Here is a 14383-nt window from a genome sequence, read left to right on the forward strand (position 1 = left end):
TTTTTTTTAAATGAGATAAACTTGTGTATTATCACTTATATGTGAATAAGTCTAGGTCAGAATATTAAACATCTGTTACACTGAAAGACCACTACGTCCGATTTCATGATCTATTCCTTATTTTCTGTTTTTGCATTTTTTAAATTATTTTATTGCTTTGTTTTGCTGCAAAATATATAGACTTCATATAAGTAGCTAGCTGGCAGCTAGCAGTCCACTGAAGCTAAGCAGTGCTGCGCCTGGTCAGTACACGGATGGGAGATCAGATGGAAAAGCTAGGTTGCTGCCGGAAGTGGTGTTAGTGAGGGCAGCATGGGTGCTCAACCTGCGGTCTGTGTGGGCCCTTATGCCCCAGTATAGTGAAGGGGACAATATACTGCTTAGTCAGTCACATCTTTCAACTGAGATGTTAAACTCTTTGTTCGTTACAAATCTCAGGATGTTCCTCGAAAAAGAGTAGGGGTTTAACCCTGGCCAAATTTGCCCTCTGTCCTTCATGGCCATCTAACCATCCCCATATCATAATTAGCTTCATCACTCTGTCTCCTGATGGATTCAGATTTCTGCCTTCCAATCTGTCCCAGCATGCATCAACATTTATCCTTTTTCCCATTACTTTATTAGTATGATTATTTGACTAATGAATAAAGTGAACAAATTGTTTAATATAAGAATGTTCAGTGCATTTGCCCGTCTCTTTGTAACTATTTTCAGGAGCCACCAATCTACAGTAGATCAGAGGTCCTGGAGACCTCGAGCAAACTTAACGGCTGGATGACTGAAAACAACAGTTTTCCTATTTGTATAATTATGTGTCAATACTGTTAAATGTGATTTTGATATTATTGTTATTATGTGTATATTCAGTTTAAAGCGATTTTCCTTTTTTATTCAAGATAGACTTTGTGTAGTAAGAGTATAGCAGTCTGAAAGCTGTTTATACCAGTTTTGATCTAGTTTGATAAGACAGCTAATAGCACAAAGAAACAACCTTGGGTTTTTATAACAGATTGTCTCTTGCATGGGTATATGCATCTGATGGGTCAGTTCTACAGGTCTGAGACCAGCTCTTAACTGTCTACGGGCGACCTGACCCAAGCCTCCTTGTGTAGAAGGTATAATTGTTATTGATTTGTGATTGTAAGGCAAAGCGGCCAAGGAATTCATTGCGAGTGTTGAAGCTGGCTTCTGCTGATGAAACTGCAAACTATCTTCAGTAAACTTTATTTGTTTGAATCTCGGACTCCGACTCTTCTTCATCTGAGTGACTGGTCATTCTTTGGGTCAAAACTGTAAAATATCCCTAAACTCCTCTCCACCAATCAGCTAGTGTGTGGTGTGCAGTCTGGCGCAATATGTCTGCCGTCGCGTCCTCCAGGTGGATGCTACACACTGCTGGTGGAAGAGGAAATTCCCTCCAAAAATGTGTAAAGTGCTTTGAGTGTCCAGAAAAGTGCTTTATAAATGTAAGGAATTATTATTAAGGAATTATTACTGTCAACAATCTTGTATTTTTTAAGTCTATTTTTTTTTTATCACTGGGCTTTGCAATTTCTACAAAACAAATACTGTACTGTACTGTACTGTTTCTTATAAATTAATATTGCAATTTGACATTGTATCACCCAAATTGCATTATAATTTATGTATTTGTGATTTTATTTGCAATTTAATAGGTTATTATCTCATAACCCTCGGCTCAGTTGGCGTTTATGTGTGGAGTTTGCTTGTTCTCCCTACATTCGCGTGGGATTCCTCTGGGTGCTCTGGTTTCCCCCACGGTCCAAAGACATGCTGTACAGGTGAATTGGGTGGGCTAAATTGTCCGCAGTGTATGAGTGTTTGTGTGAATGGTTCCCAGATGGGTTGCAGCTGGAAGGGCATCCGCTGCGTAAAAACTTGCTGGATAAGTTGGCAGTTCATTCTGCTGTGGCGACCCCGGATTAATAAAGGGACTAAGTCGACAAGAAAATGAATGAATGAATTATCTCATAACATTTTTAAGTGTGACTTAGTAAGTGTGCAAATGTTTTTATTGGCTTTATTTCCACACACCTTTAATGGCTCCGACTATGTTCTGATCGAGTCCTTTCCTGGTGTCGTTCAGTCCTCTCTTCCTCTTGCCGTTGGGCAGTGAGTTTGCCAGCGTTGTGTCATCAAAGAAAGCGCACACCAGCTTCCTGAAGAGCAGACTGCCGGAGCGAGTGTAGTTCAGTAAGATTGAGTCCAACTGTGCTTTAGGAATGAATACGTCATAATCCTCGGCCAACTGCACCTCCGGCTGCGAGAGACAGACGGACGGATATTAATAAAAGACATTAATCCACACGCATGCACTTAGGAATTAAAACATACACACACTGTAATTATTCTACACTTTCACCTTTAGTCAGGTACAAAAGTGGAAAATTAGAATAATTTCTGATACATACTGTCTATGCAAACATGCAAACCTAACCAAACACATAACAAATGTGAAACCAGGTTGATACACTGTTTTTTTTCCATTTATGTTTTCAGATAAGAGAGAAAGACAATGCCAGCAATTAAATTGATGAGTGCAAAACTGGTCCAAAAGCCAAAACCTGCCAAGAGTGAATATGTTCATTGTCAAACAATACAAATTTTAATCATGCAAGGTTAAAAACACTAAGACTTAGAGCTATATATAATGTAATGTAATGTGTATATTCATATAGGTCATTATAAAGGTCATCAGTGATTTGCAGCTTGGTAGTCTGAGTTAAATGAGCCCAACATTAAGTCTGTATGACAGTCTGGTGCAAAGTTATGAGTAGGGCTGCACGATTCTGTTTTTTGCTAAAAATCAAGATCACGATTTCCTCACGATTCTTTAGATGTAAAATAAAGGTTAATATGAGTGGGCTATTATCATTGTTAATTCTCAAACATATCGTCACCTTGGAATTATAAGGTTCTATCTGCATTCTGAATGATTTTGAGATATTGAGCTTCTAAGTTTTTGCAATCCATATAGCAAACAGTATGTGTGCAACATTTTTTTGTTTTTGTTTAAAAAGTCTTAAAATGTAAACAACTTATAAAAACCATCCCATACTGTAAATAAGTTGTCATTTATTAAGAATAATGTCAATAACTCAATTTTGACAAAAATGTCAGATAGAACCTTATAATTCTAAAGTGATGATACGGTAAAACCACAACAATATTAGGCCTATGTGTAGCTCTACTGCTGCTTAAAATGCTAAATGTTGTACAGACATTATGGTGGACTTGAGCAGACATAAAATATGTCCTGTTTGTTAATTCACAGTAAAATGATGACATCTAAATACAACTATTCATAATTATAAAGTTGATTTATTATGTTTAAGACATGTGCTTGTCATTTGTCATTGACAGCATTATTAGACCATTTGTTTTCACTGGTAAAATCAGACATTTGTCATAATCAGATTTCTTCTTGCATTATATTCAACATTATTTAAGCTAGAGTAGCTATACTGACACTGTAAAACCTTTATTTTCATGCACAACACTTTGTGATAGCTATGAAAGAAAAAACATATCATGGCTCATGGCTGCCGTCACTGTGATAAAAAACACACATACATGCAAACCATTCTTTCAGCGCAGCTCTCAAACGATTGCTCTGTGCAACAAACTAAACGTTATTTACAACTTTCTTACTTGTTATTCACAGCCTATGCAATTTCTGTTTACTAAAGAAGCCGTCATTGGCATGCTGCGTGCACGTGGCACATTCTCAGTAGTAAACAAACAGCTGGCGGTCAGCTCACGTGTGATTTTGCGGCTGCAAATACATCATTACATGAAGACAGAAGTGACATTTCTGGGTGAATTATACCTTTTAATACAGTATGTGACACTTTTAATGCCACTTGACGTTGTTTATGATCCTGTGAAGACTTGTGCGACCGCTTTTAAGCTCCTGACCTTGAAAATATAATTGGCTGAATCGTAGAGAAGCTGTATTAAGATCGTGTGTAGGGTCGAATCAAGATCGTCATCTTTTTTTGATTAATTGTGCAGCCCTAGTTATGAGGTCATAAAGTTTGGTCCAATGTTAAGTCAATCTGACTTTTCCAAATTTTCCGGGTAAGTTTTCGGAAAACCGGAATTCTGATCAGTTGGAAAAAATAGAGCAACCAGAATCAGACCAGTTTGGAGGTTTGGAGTTAGCTTGGTAGGTTGTAGTATGAACAGTCTAGGAGATGCATATAGAAATTAGTCTCAGAAGCAGAAGAAGTTCATGTAGTATAACAATGTGCTGGCTTTCTCAAGCCACCATAATTAAGGGTGCTTTCACACTTGGTTCATTTCCCTGGACCATACCCAAGTTCGATTGTCCGCCCTTGCCACCTTCTCGATTGGTTTGTGTTCACACTGTTTTTTTTCCTTCTGAACCCCGGTACGCTTGAGTCATCGAGCTGCTGTTTTGTTTAGAGCTGTTGCTAGGTGACGGTCACGAAAGCAAGCGCCGAAATGGAAAGATGTCCACACATTGCGGTCATTTTGCTTTTACTGAACCTTTTGGTTCTGGACATGCAGAAAGCGTCTCGCACACAAATATTATACACATTCAAAACATCACACAGTGTCTGCAGGAGCTGTTTTTGGAGGAGACAAACAAAAATGAATACAGTGTTTGCCCTGGCTCAGTCCCGCTTGTCACCAAGGTACGATATGTGACACACACAAACAGACACACACACGCACGCACACCAACACACACACACACACACACACACACACTAATGAACGTTATAAAAACGATAGTTTGTTGTACAGTTGGCTGTGTTTGCCCTAACTCAGTCCCGCTTGAATCCAAGGTACGAAACGTGACACACACAAACACACAACACACACGAACAAATATTATAAAAATTATAGTTTGTTGTACAGTTGGCGGTTCACTTCTGTTATTTGGTACGATTGTATTCACATCAGAAGTGAACTGTACCTGAGTTCGCATGAACCGTACCCCAGACAACCCTTTCAGGCGGACTCGAGTATGGTTCACGGGTGCACACCCGAGTTCAGAAGACATGTTCACACTAGCTAAACGTACTGTACTTTTTCAAGTGTGCAAACACAGCACTGTGAAGTCCCAGCCTATGGACTATGAGTGTGTGTGGCATTTCAGTCTATTGGCTGTGTGTGTGGTGTCCCAGTCTTTCAGCGGTGAGCGCGTGTGTTTTCAGTTATAGGTTGGAGATGAGGAACTGGTACACAGGTGCCGCTTGTTGTGACATGGATTTAAAAAGCGCTTGGTGTGCTCTCCATGGAGTCAAGTGAGGAATTCTGAGCGATCGCCTTGGCATGGAGCTTGGTTAAGCCGCGCTGGCCATCCCTTTGGGCCCTGACTCTTCTTTTTCATTTACCTTATATTATTTATGTCATGGTTATGTTAAAATAAATGTTATTTTTTGCCCTTGATGGTTGCGTCTGGTCCTCCTTTTTCTTTGAAGCTTAAGAGTCGCTGTAACAGCACCTTGTTACTTTAAACAAAAATAATCATTAAAATTAGGAATTAACTAAAATGACATTTTGCCCAAACACACACACACACACACACAACCATAAATCGCAAATCAAGAGAATTGTTTCAAGAGAATTTTCAAGTGCTCTCTGTGGTTTTCACACATTCAGATTCACCTCAGTGTTGTTTTGTCCTCCGCTGACGCTGTAGTGAGGGGAAGTTTTCTTTACAGTGGGAAAGTGGTCTGGTGTAAATGTAGCCACAGTGGAGGGCGTGTCCTCTCTGGACTGATCACACTCATTCACAGCATCCGCAGAAGGGGAGGGGGGCGTGGCTCTCTTTGTGGGCGTGACCAGAAGAGCCACTCTGTGACCCAGCCTCCTCTTTCGGCTCCTCCTCCTGGAGATGGAGGTTCGAGACGAGGAAAGCGAGACGTGAGAGCCCTGTTTGTCCTGCAGCCCTGAGAGCACAGCACAGCATAGAATACCACGGGTCATTTTTCACTCACATTCTTGTTATGATAATCTTTGTGTCATTTTTTGGTGGTCAAACGAGCATCAATGTGTGGATGCCAAATAGACAGCAAGGTTTTTAACCTGTTTTTTGATGTCGTTGATGATCCTACTGGGATAATGCATTTAAGGCTGGTCAAAATCTTGTGACATTTGCTTTAATCTGCAAGATCCTGAAGGGTCAGTCTGAGAGCACATGATTGAGTGTGTTTTACCTCTGTGAGTTTGGAGTAGTTTCCTCATGGTGCGCAGCTCCAGCAGAATGGCCTTCAGGGTGCTCTTGCAGTTGCACATACAGCAGCTGGGCTCTGTTGCCATGGCAGCAGGCGCGGGGGGCAAGGCCATGTCTGAATCACAAACACATATGCAGCATCAGTGGCGATGTCTGACACCCGGCGGCTCCAAGCACGTCTGACTCCGGTGTGTGTGTGTGTGTGTGTGTGTGTGTATGTATGTGGCTCAGGCTAACTGTGAGGGAGGTTTTGTGTCTTTTATTGTGTACTGAAGGAGGACATTACGCATTTGCTGTGTTATCCAGAGCTGTCTAGACATGTGTCAGACAGTGCATCTTCCTGCAGCCTGTGGTCACAAAATGCAAGGTTCAAGTAATGTCTTACTGTTTTTAGCAGAGGCAAGACTTAAAAATCATGAGATAAAATAAATAAATCAGTCATTTCTATGTAGTTTAAGTTGGAGTACCAATAGTTGAAAGAAAAAAAACACACAACAAAATTAAATGATGAAAAACATTTAAAGAAACTCTAAATATTAACTATATATATATATTTAGAATTTTTAAAATGTAAAATTTAAAATATCATTATTTTCATTCATTTTCTTTTTGGCTTAGATGCTTTATTAATCAGGGGTCGCCACAGCGTAATGAACCGCCAACTTTTTCAGCATATGTTTTACGCAGCGGATGCCCTTCCAATCGCAACCCAACACTGGGAAACACCCATACATACACGTTTGCATTACACACATACACTACAGACAATTTGTTTTATTCAATTCACTTAAAGCGCATGTCTTTGGACTTGTAGGGGAAACCGGAGCACCTGGAGGATACCCACACTAACACGGGGAAACATGCAAACTCCACAAAGAACTGCCAACTGTTCCAGTTGGCGTTTGAACCAGCAACCTTCTTGCTACCCACTTAGAATACACCCAAATACAATATATGAAAGAAGGCATACAAATAAAACTACTAAATTAAGAGTTCATATTTTTAAACATGAATAAACACAAATAAATTCTATAATAAATCATTTATATTATCTAATTTATAAATCATTCTGTCATTATTATATTACTTAATAATATAGAGTAATAAACCAAAAATTGCAATATTTAGGTTGAAAATGGACTCTTTCAGGGTTTTAGTTATTTGCCAAGGCAACATTTGCAATTTTGGTTTAGTTTTCGTAGAAGTGCAAACATTACTACAACTGAAAATGACTAAAAAAAGACTTAAATTAAATAAACAACAGAAAAAAACAGAAAAACACATAATACACACTAATTAATTAAATAACTAAAAACAATATAAAAAATTAAACATGAATTAATGATATAATACCACATAATGCATTATAATAATAATAATAATCATCAATGTAGCATAGTGGGATAATAAAGGGACTAGACCAAAGAAAAATGAATGAATGAATGAATGTATTTAAATATGTATACAAATGTAATTAAAATACTTGTCTGAAGAACAGAAGGCTTACAAATATAAATACTAAAATAAGACTTCATATTTTTAAATATGTATAGACCAGAAAAAATTCTAGAATAATTTATAATATTGAATAAATTATTATTTCATTAGTATATTACTTAATTAATGATAGACCTTGTACTTGAACCTTTTGTGGATTGCTTATCATCTAAAATCCTAACAACTTGTCTTAAAAAAGTATATTTACTCTTTCTGTATTGTAGTTATTTGTCAAGTTTATATTAAGAATATAAACTTGACAAACGGCAGAGAACATTACAAACACTGAAAATAACTAAACTAAAAAATAAATATAATCAAAGAAACAAACAAATAAACACCAAAACAACAAAATAGTCTGAAATTAAATTACAAAATATGTAAATAAATGAAATCAGCAAAATGCCATAAATGCCATATTAAAAAATAATGAATTATAATAATAAGTTACAAAATGCTTAAACTACGGAAGTGAGGATTTATGAGCTATTATAGTGACAAATGACATAATAAAAAATTATATACAGTTTAAGTCATAATTATTAGCCCCTCTTTGAATTCTTTTTTTTTTTTTTTAATATTTCCCAAATGATGTTTAACAGAGCAAGGAAATGTCACAGTATGTCTGATAATATTTTTTCTTCTGGAAAAAGTCTTTTTTGTTTTATTTCAGCTAGAATAAAAGTAGTTCTTAATTTTTTAAAATACATTTTAAGTACAAAATTATTAGCCCCTTTAAGCTAACTTTTTTTTTGATAGTCTACAGAACAAACCATCGTTATACAATAACTTGCCTAATTACCCTAACCGGCCTAGTTAAGCCTTTAAATGTCTCTTTAAGCTGTATAGAAGTGTCTTGGAAAAATTCTAGTAAAATATGATTTACTGTCATCATGGCAAAGACAAAATAAATCAGTTATTCGAAATGAGTTACGAAATCTATTATTTGTAGAAATTTGTTGAAAAAATCTTCTCTCTGTTAAACAGAAATGGGGTAAAAAATAAACGGGGTTAATAATTCAGGGGGGCTAATAATTCTGACTTCAACTGTACATAAAAATAAAATAATTATATTCATAAGTTCCTAAATGATGATACTAAATGCTTAAACTACAATAGGGATTATTTATGAGCTATCATTATTACTGTGTCCGGTCCTGGTCCTGGAAGACCAAAGTGAGAATTTAACAGCAACCAGCTACAGCAAATCTTTCTGAAAGTCTCTAATAACAATTTGCATGTGTTGAATTGGGAATGGACAGGTCTGGACACACCTCTGGTCTCTAAGACTCACCATTAGTTTTGCAGTGGTTGAGCATCCTCTGTGTTTTGGATCGAGTGCTGTACTGGCTTTGAGAGAGAGGCATGACTGAGCTCCAGTTGTACTGCAGATGTTCAGGGGTCGCGCTGTGTATCACAGGCTGGCTGAGGTTCTCCTCTTGGGGCTCCTGCTTGAGGGTCTCTCCCTCTCGTCCCACTCGCTGGTACACGCGTCCCGTCTTATCACTCAGCAAGCGCATCATACCGGTTATTTGTTTCTTTATCTCCATCCCTTCATCACCTAACCAGACTGAGAGACACAGTTAATATACAGAGCCTATATAAACATGAACAAGTACATTATGGTGAATTACAGCTACCTTCACTCTCTGCTGCATCCAGAGGTTCTGCTTCAGTGTCATTCTGATCCACGTCATCCATTTCATGGCTAAAATCTGAACCAATCACAGTTTGACATCAATATAAGTTATATAACATTGTACATTAAACATATATAACATTAATCTATCTGTCTGTCTGTCTGTCTATACAATGTCAGTTCAATATCATGTCAATACAATAAAATATTACAAATATATGTTTAAAGTGATGTGATCAGAAGTGACTGCAAAAATATATATTTGATAAATTTCCATAAAGATGTAAAATATTCTGTTAAAGGTTATCAGAAAGACATACTAAATCAGGGTTGTCAAACGTACAGGCCGCGGCCGGATCAGACCTGCAAACAAATTTAATGCGGCCATAAAGGCAAATTTAGCGAGATGATTCTGTGAGCTGCAATTTTTCAATAAAATATACTGCTGTTTCAATTGTGTCATTTCGCGTAATTTGCGTAATTTCATCCGACCCAGAAGCCTGACTCAGTGTCAGTTTGACAGCCATCTCTGAGAGAAAGACCACATCAGTACCCTGTCATCCCCATATACTGTAAAATATAGGTCATATCACACCAGTGCTTCCCACACATAGACTTTACTTGGGCGGGTCGCCCAGGTGTATTTGGTGGTGACACATGAATTATACTATTATTGTCATCCTTTTTTGTATCCGTCCAAGAAAACTAAACATTCGCGATTGATTAACCAGTGGAAAATGTTCTTTAGCTCTGCACGTTTCCTACTGCTGGTTCTGTGTGTATGCGATCTGTCACTCACACAGGAACTCTTACGTGCTCTGCAGCCTTTTCCGCCAAAATGCATCCGACCGTAGTTTCTGAATCTCCTAAAATGTCCAGGATTCAGGTTTTACTTTTGCTTTCTAAAGGTGCCGTTATTTGTATGCATTTTTGCATTACCATTTTGCAGCTGACTGTGCATGCACAATATATATGAAATTTAAATCAATAATTCATTTTTATAGACGCATATACAGTTTTCAGTCTTCATAACTAGCAACTGCCTAGCAACCACCTAGAACCCCCTAGCAACTGCCTTAGCCACAGCCATATCACCCTGCAGCCCAAGACCAGTTACTTACCGAAGCTAAGCAGGGCTGAGCCTGGTCAGTACCTGGATGGGAGGCCAGATGAGAAAATTGAGCTGCTGTTGGAAGGAGATATATTATTGTGGTCGGAAGTAGTGTTAGTCACAGGCCACAGGCCAGCAGGGAGCGCTCAACCTGTGGTCTGTGCCCCTGTATTAATGCCCCAACATAGTAAAGGGGACACTATACTTGTCAGTTAGGGCTGTCTTTTGGATAAAATGTAAAAAAAACTGAAGTACTGACTCTCGATGGTCGATATGGTCGCGTAACCCCGGTGTTCTGGCAAAGTTCTCTCCATTGGCCCTTACCCATCATGGCCTCCCAATCATCCCCATCCACTGCACTGTCTCTATCCAGGGTTAAATTTGTGCAGGAACAAGCTGGAGCTGGATTCGGCACCTCTGAAATCTGATCTGGCATTTTAGCGATCCCCTTCCTTGCACGCACCCCACCCCACCTCTTCCTGCCCGGTAAAGTTTAGATCAGGTACACGGCCGGCCGGAAGTGCGATATGCACATCAATATAGCAGCATTTTTTTTTATGACGCTGTATAACAAAAATTCATGTGGCGGTTGGGTTGGGCATTAAAAATACAATTTATTGAGTAATTTAATAGAAAACATAAATAATACTCACACAACTACTGTTTTTACATTATTATGACGTTAGGGTTTAGGGTTGGGGTGGGTAGACGTTAATAAAATACAATAAACCTGAAATTTAATAAATAATATAAATAATTCTCGTTAACTTCCAGCCACAACCATATCTAACAACAACCCACCCTCTGAGCTCTTCACTTTCTTCCGCGATTCGCCAACCCTCTTCACTTTCGTCCGCGACACCCCCACCATGCTCTTGACTTTCGTTCACGAGCACAATTAATCTGTTTTAGGGTTATTTTTTCTTCTTTACCAGCTACATCACCAGCTATGAGTGTTATGATAGACCTGAGACGGTTTATGTCATATGAAAAACGTTTAAGCATGAAACATTAAAGTATTTACATTTACATAACCATTTATACATGAGCAAATAGTTTTTTTAAACACATTAAACACAAAGACAATATAACCAGCAAAACGTGGGACTTTCAGCATCTTTAAACAGTCCAGCATGAAACACTGCACATGCTGCATTTTATCCTACATTTAAATTTAAAAGCAGTTTGTATGAGCTGAGTATGATAACTATATAAACAACAAAATGGTCTTAAACAGCTTTTTATGAACGCCGCTCGACTCTTGCTGTGATGTCACTCAGAGCAGCAGCTGTAATGGTGACGTATGAGCGGTGCAGATGTGATGAAGTGATGCTGCAGGACCACCTGTAGACTGCGTGACTGTGAAGATCTTAGCACCATCACATTCACGCAGCAAACGGAGCTTTCCATCACACTTCAACAAGAGCGCGCGGACAGACTAAACGCATTAGAAGACACAGTAATAATAATAATAATAATGTAAACGCTGCTAACATTAAAAATAACGAAGACTCCCAAAAATGAACGCCGCGTCTATCATGGATGATGATGCAAGCAGGACAATGAGTGAATGATGATACATTGTAGTACAGGATTCCAGAGTGCATTCCAGAGTGCTGACGTAACGCCGGCGATGTGCTCTATTGTCTGCTGTCATGTCCGCTTACCTGCATCATTCACCAGTTTAAAGCTCTGAGATTTCCTTCTCCTCTTCCTCTCCACAAACTCCATTTTAAGGGCAGAGCGGTGAAGAGGCAGATCCAGCCCGCTTCATAAGCACACAGGCTCTTTAATCACTGACAAACTCATTAAGTCCAGCAGATGAGTGAAGCGAACCTGAGCGTTAATAATAATAATCGCTCGTCTCTCTGGACTGATGATGATGATGGTGGTGGTGAGGAGGAGGAGGTGGAGGATGGACAGCACGCGTTTGCATTCTCCTGCGGGGCTGCTCGTTTATGATGTAAATAAATAAACCTCTTAATTCTTTCAGAATTCGTCACGTCTATTCCTTTGCGCCACCTGATGGTCGCTAATATTTGTGGGGTGCAACATATGAGGGTCCAGAATTACACTGAGGAAAAGTACTCGAGTTCTGTTGTCGAGCCGGGAAGAAACTTTCCAGTCAGTTTTGGCAGTGTGTGACTTCTTTCACAAAGCATTGAAGATGAGCAATGTTAACAGAGATTGGGAAAGGTGAAAGGTTGAAAGGAGCCTCGGCTGGGTCAGTTGGCATGTCTGTGTGGAGTTTGCATGTTCTTCCTGTGTTCGCATGGGTTTTCTCCTCCGGGTGCTCCAGTTTCCCCCACAAGTCCAAAGACATGTGCTATAGATGAATTGTGTAGGCTAAATTGTCCATATATGCATGTGAATGAGTGTGTATAAATGTTTCCAAGGGATGGGTTGCAGCTGAAAGGGCATGCGCTGCATAACACATATGCTGGATAAGTTAACGGTTCATTCCGCTGTGTCGACACCAGATAAATAAGGGACTAAGCTAAAAAGAAAATGAATGAATGAATTACAATAAAACCAGCAATGCAATACATCAGCTGTTCCCAATAGGGGGGTCCCGGCCCACAAGGGGACCTCAGCAAGCGAAAAAAAAAAAAAAGAGTCTTACTGATTTGCCTTTAGCAGCTAATAGTAATGAGCCAAGCATACTGGGCCCAGGTGAGGAAGCTCCAGACATTTCGGGTCACAGCGCTAACAATACTGGAAACACTGAGATAGTTACCTGAACTACAGTTTTATTTTATTTTCTCGAAGCAAAGAGTCCCTGACCCAGTCACAGTGCATTATCTGCGCCAAAATCCTTGTTAACAAATGCATGAGACCGTCCAAATTAATAAGACAATTGCAACAACACATCCTCAATACCGCAAGGTGTACCCAATACAAATGGCCTACTGATGTTTTGCTTTTATATTTTACATTAGGCTATTATTTGTGCATAAACATATCTAGATATCCTCATGTGACCCCACCCATTGACTTGTGTCCTCTGTAGTGGACTTTGTGTTGTCATGAATTTTCTCTGTCTCTGTCAATTCCTCCTGTGCCGTGCAGAAGACACCTTGGGCTTTCTTGTAATAAGTCATTATGGCTGGCGTGCTAGGAATCACTTCGTACACTGCATCCAAAATGGCCGACATACGGAAAAAAGCACATTTTATAAGGAGAGAGGTTAGGTATGTAAAATTTTGCTTTTAAACTGTTTTATTCACTATTATTATTACATATATTTGTTTATTAAAGTGTCAGGAAAAATACATTTAGCTTTTAAAGCTGTTAAGTTGTTTGTGTTTCAAAATATCATTCTTTTTTAAATGTCCACTATAGAGGACACCAGGACCATCTTAATGTAATTAATGACTGCATGTTGTAGGCAGAACTGAAGCAGAGAGGATTCTTTATAAGATGCTTGAGGGAGACTCTGATTTAGAGTCTGACAGTCAGACAATTAGAGAATTAGAGACAACTAGAGAATGACAATCAGTTTTAAATCGCTTTTATGTTAAATTTGTTTTGGATTAATATCACTCTTTCAGACTAAACTGTTTCAGGAATTTTAATAAAAAAGGAAAAAATGGCTTTTTTTGTTTTTGTTACATTAATATTGGATTAATATCCCTTTACAGCCATATCCTGTACAGTTTTGTGGTCGTTTCGAACTAAAATGGTCCTGTGGTCTACTACAGTGGACATGCTGTAAAATTAAAAATAAAAACAAAATGTAAAAACGCTTAATTGTAGATTTTTTTTTTTTTAACCCAAAGGATGTAGGATATCTTCTTGGGTCTCATGACGACATATTGACATGCCTACTGCAAACTTATATGAGCGATAATATTATTAAATGTGGAGGAGGGCTTTATAATATTTTCCAGGGGAAAAGGGGGTCTCA

At 38.5% G+C, this 14383-nt stretch overlaps 1 protein-coding gene across 9 annotated transcripts in view; it reads right to left on the reverse strand.

Moving 5' to 3' along the window:
• The window catches only part of bend7 (BEN domain containing 7), a 152041-nt gene that overhangs the window by 5082 nt on the left and 132576 nt on the right, over positions 1–14383 (reverse strand). For 2 of the 9 annotated variants that reach the window (XR_015514702.1, XM_087292969.1), the window contains exons 1-6: positions 12144–12973; positions 9367–9441; positions 9021–9296; positions 6213–6344; positions 5662–5945; positions 2056–2281 (exon numbers count right to left, since the gene is read on the reverse strand). Coding sequence is in view for 8 of the 9 variants with exons in the window: in XM_087292969.1 (XP_087149095.1) it covers positions 2056–2281; positions 5662–5945; positions 6213–6344; positions 9021–9296; positions 9367–9441; positions 12144–12207 (1057 nt within the window). In the remaining variant the exon portion in view is untranslated. Of the gene's footprint in view, positions 1–2055; positions 2282–5661; positions 5946–6212; positions 6345–9020; positions 9297–9366; positions 9442–10486; positions 10552–10735; positions 12974–14383 lie in introns of those variants that run through there. The other 7 variants (XM_087292970.1, XM_087292973.1, XM_087292974.1 and 4 more) reach the window with 6 other exon arrangements.

The sequence above is a fragment of the Danio rerio genome, chromosome 18 (assembly GCF_052040795.2).
Source record: "Danio rerio strain M-AB ecotype USA chromosome 18, GRCz13ab, whole genome shotgun sequence".
NCBI lineage: Eukaryota > Metazoa > Chordata > Actinopteri > Cypriniformes > Danionidae > Danio > Danio rerio.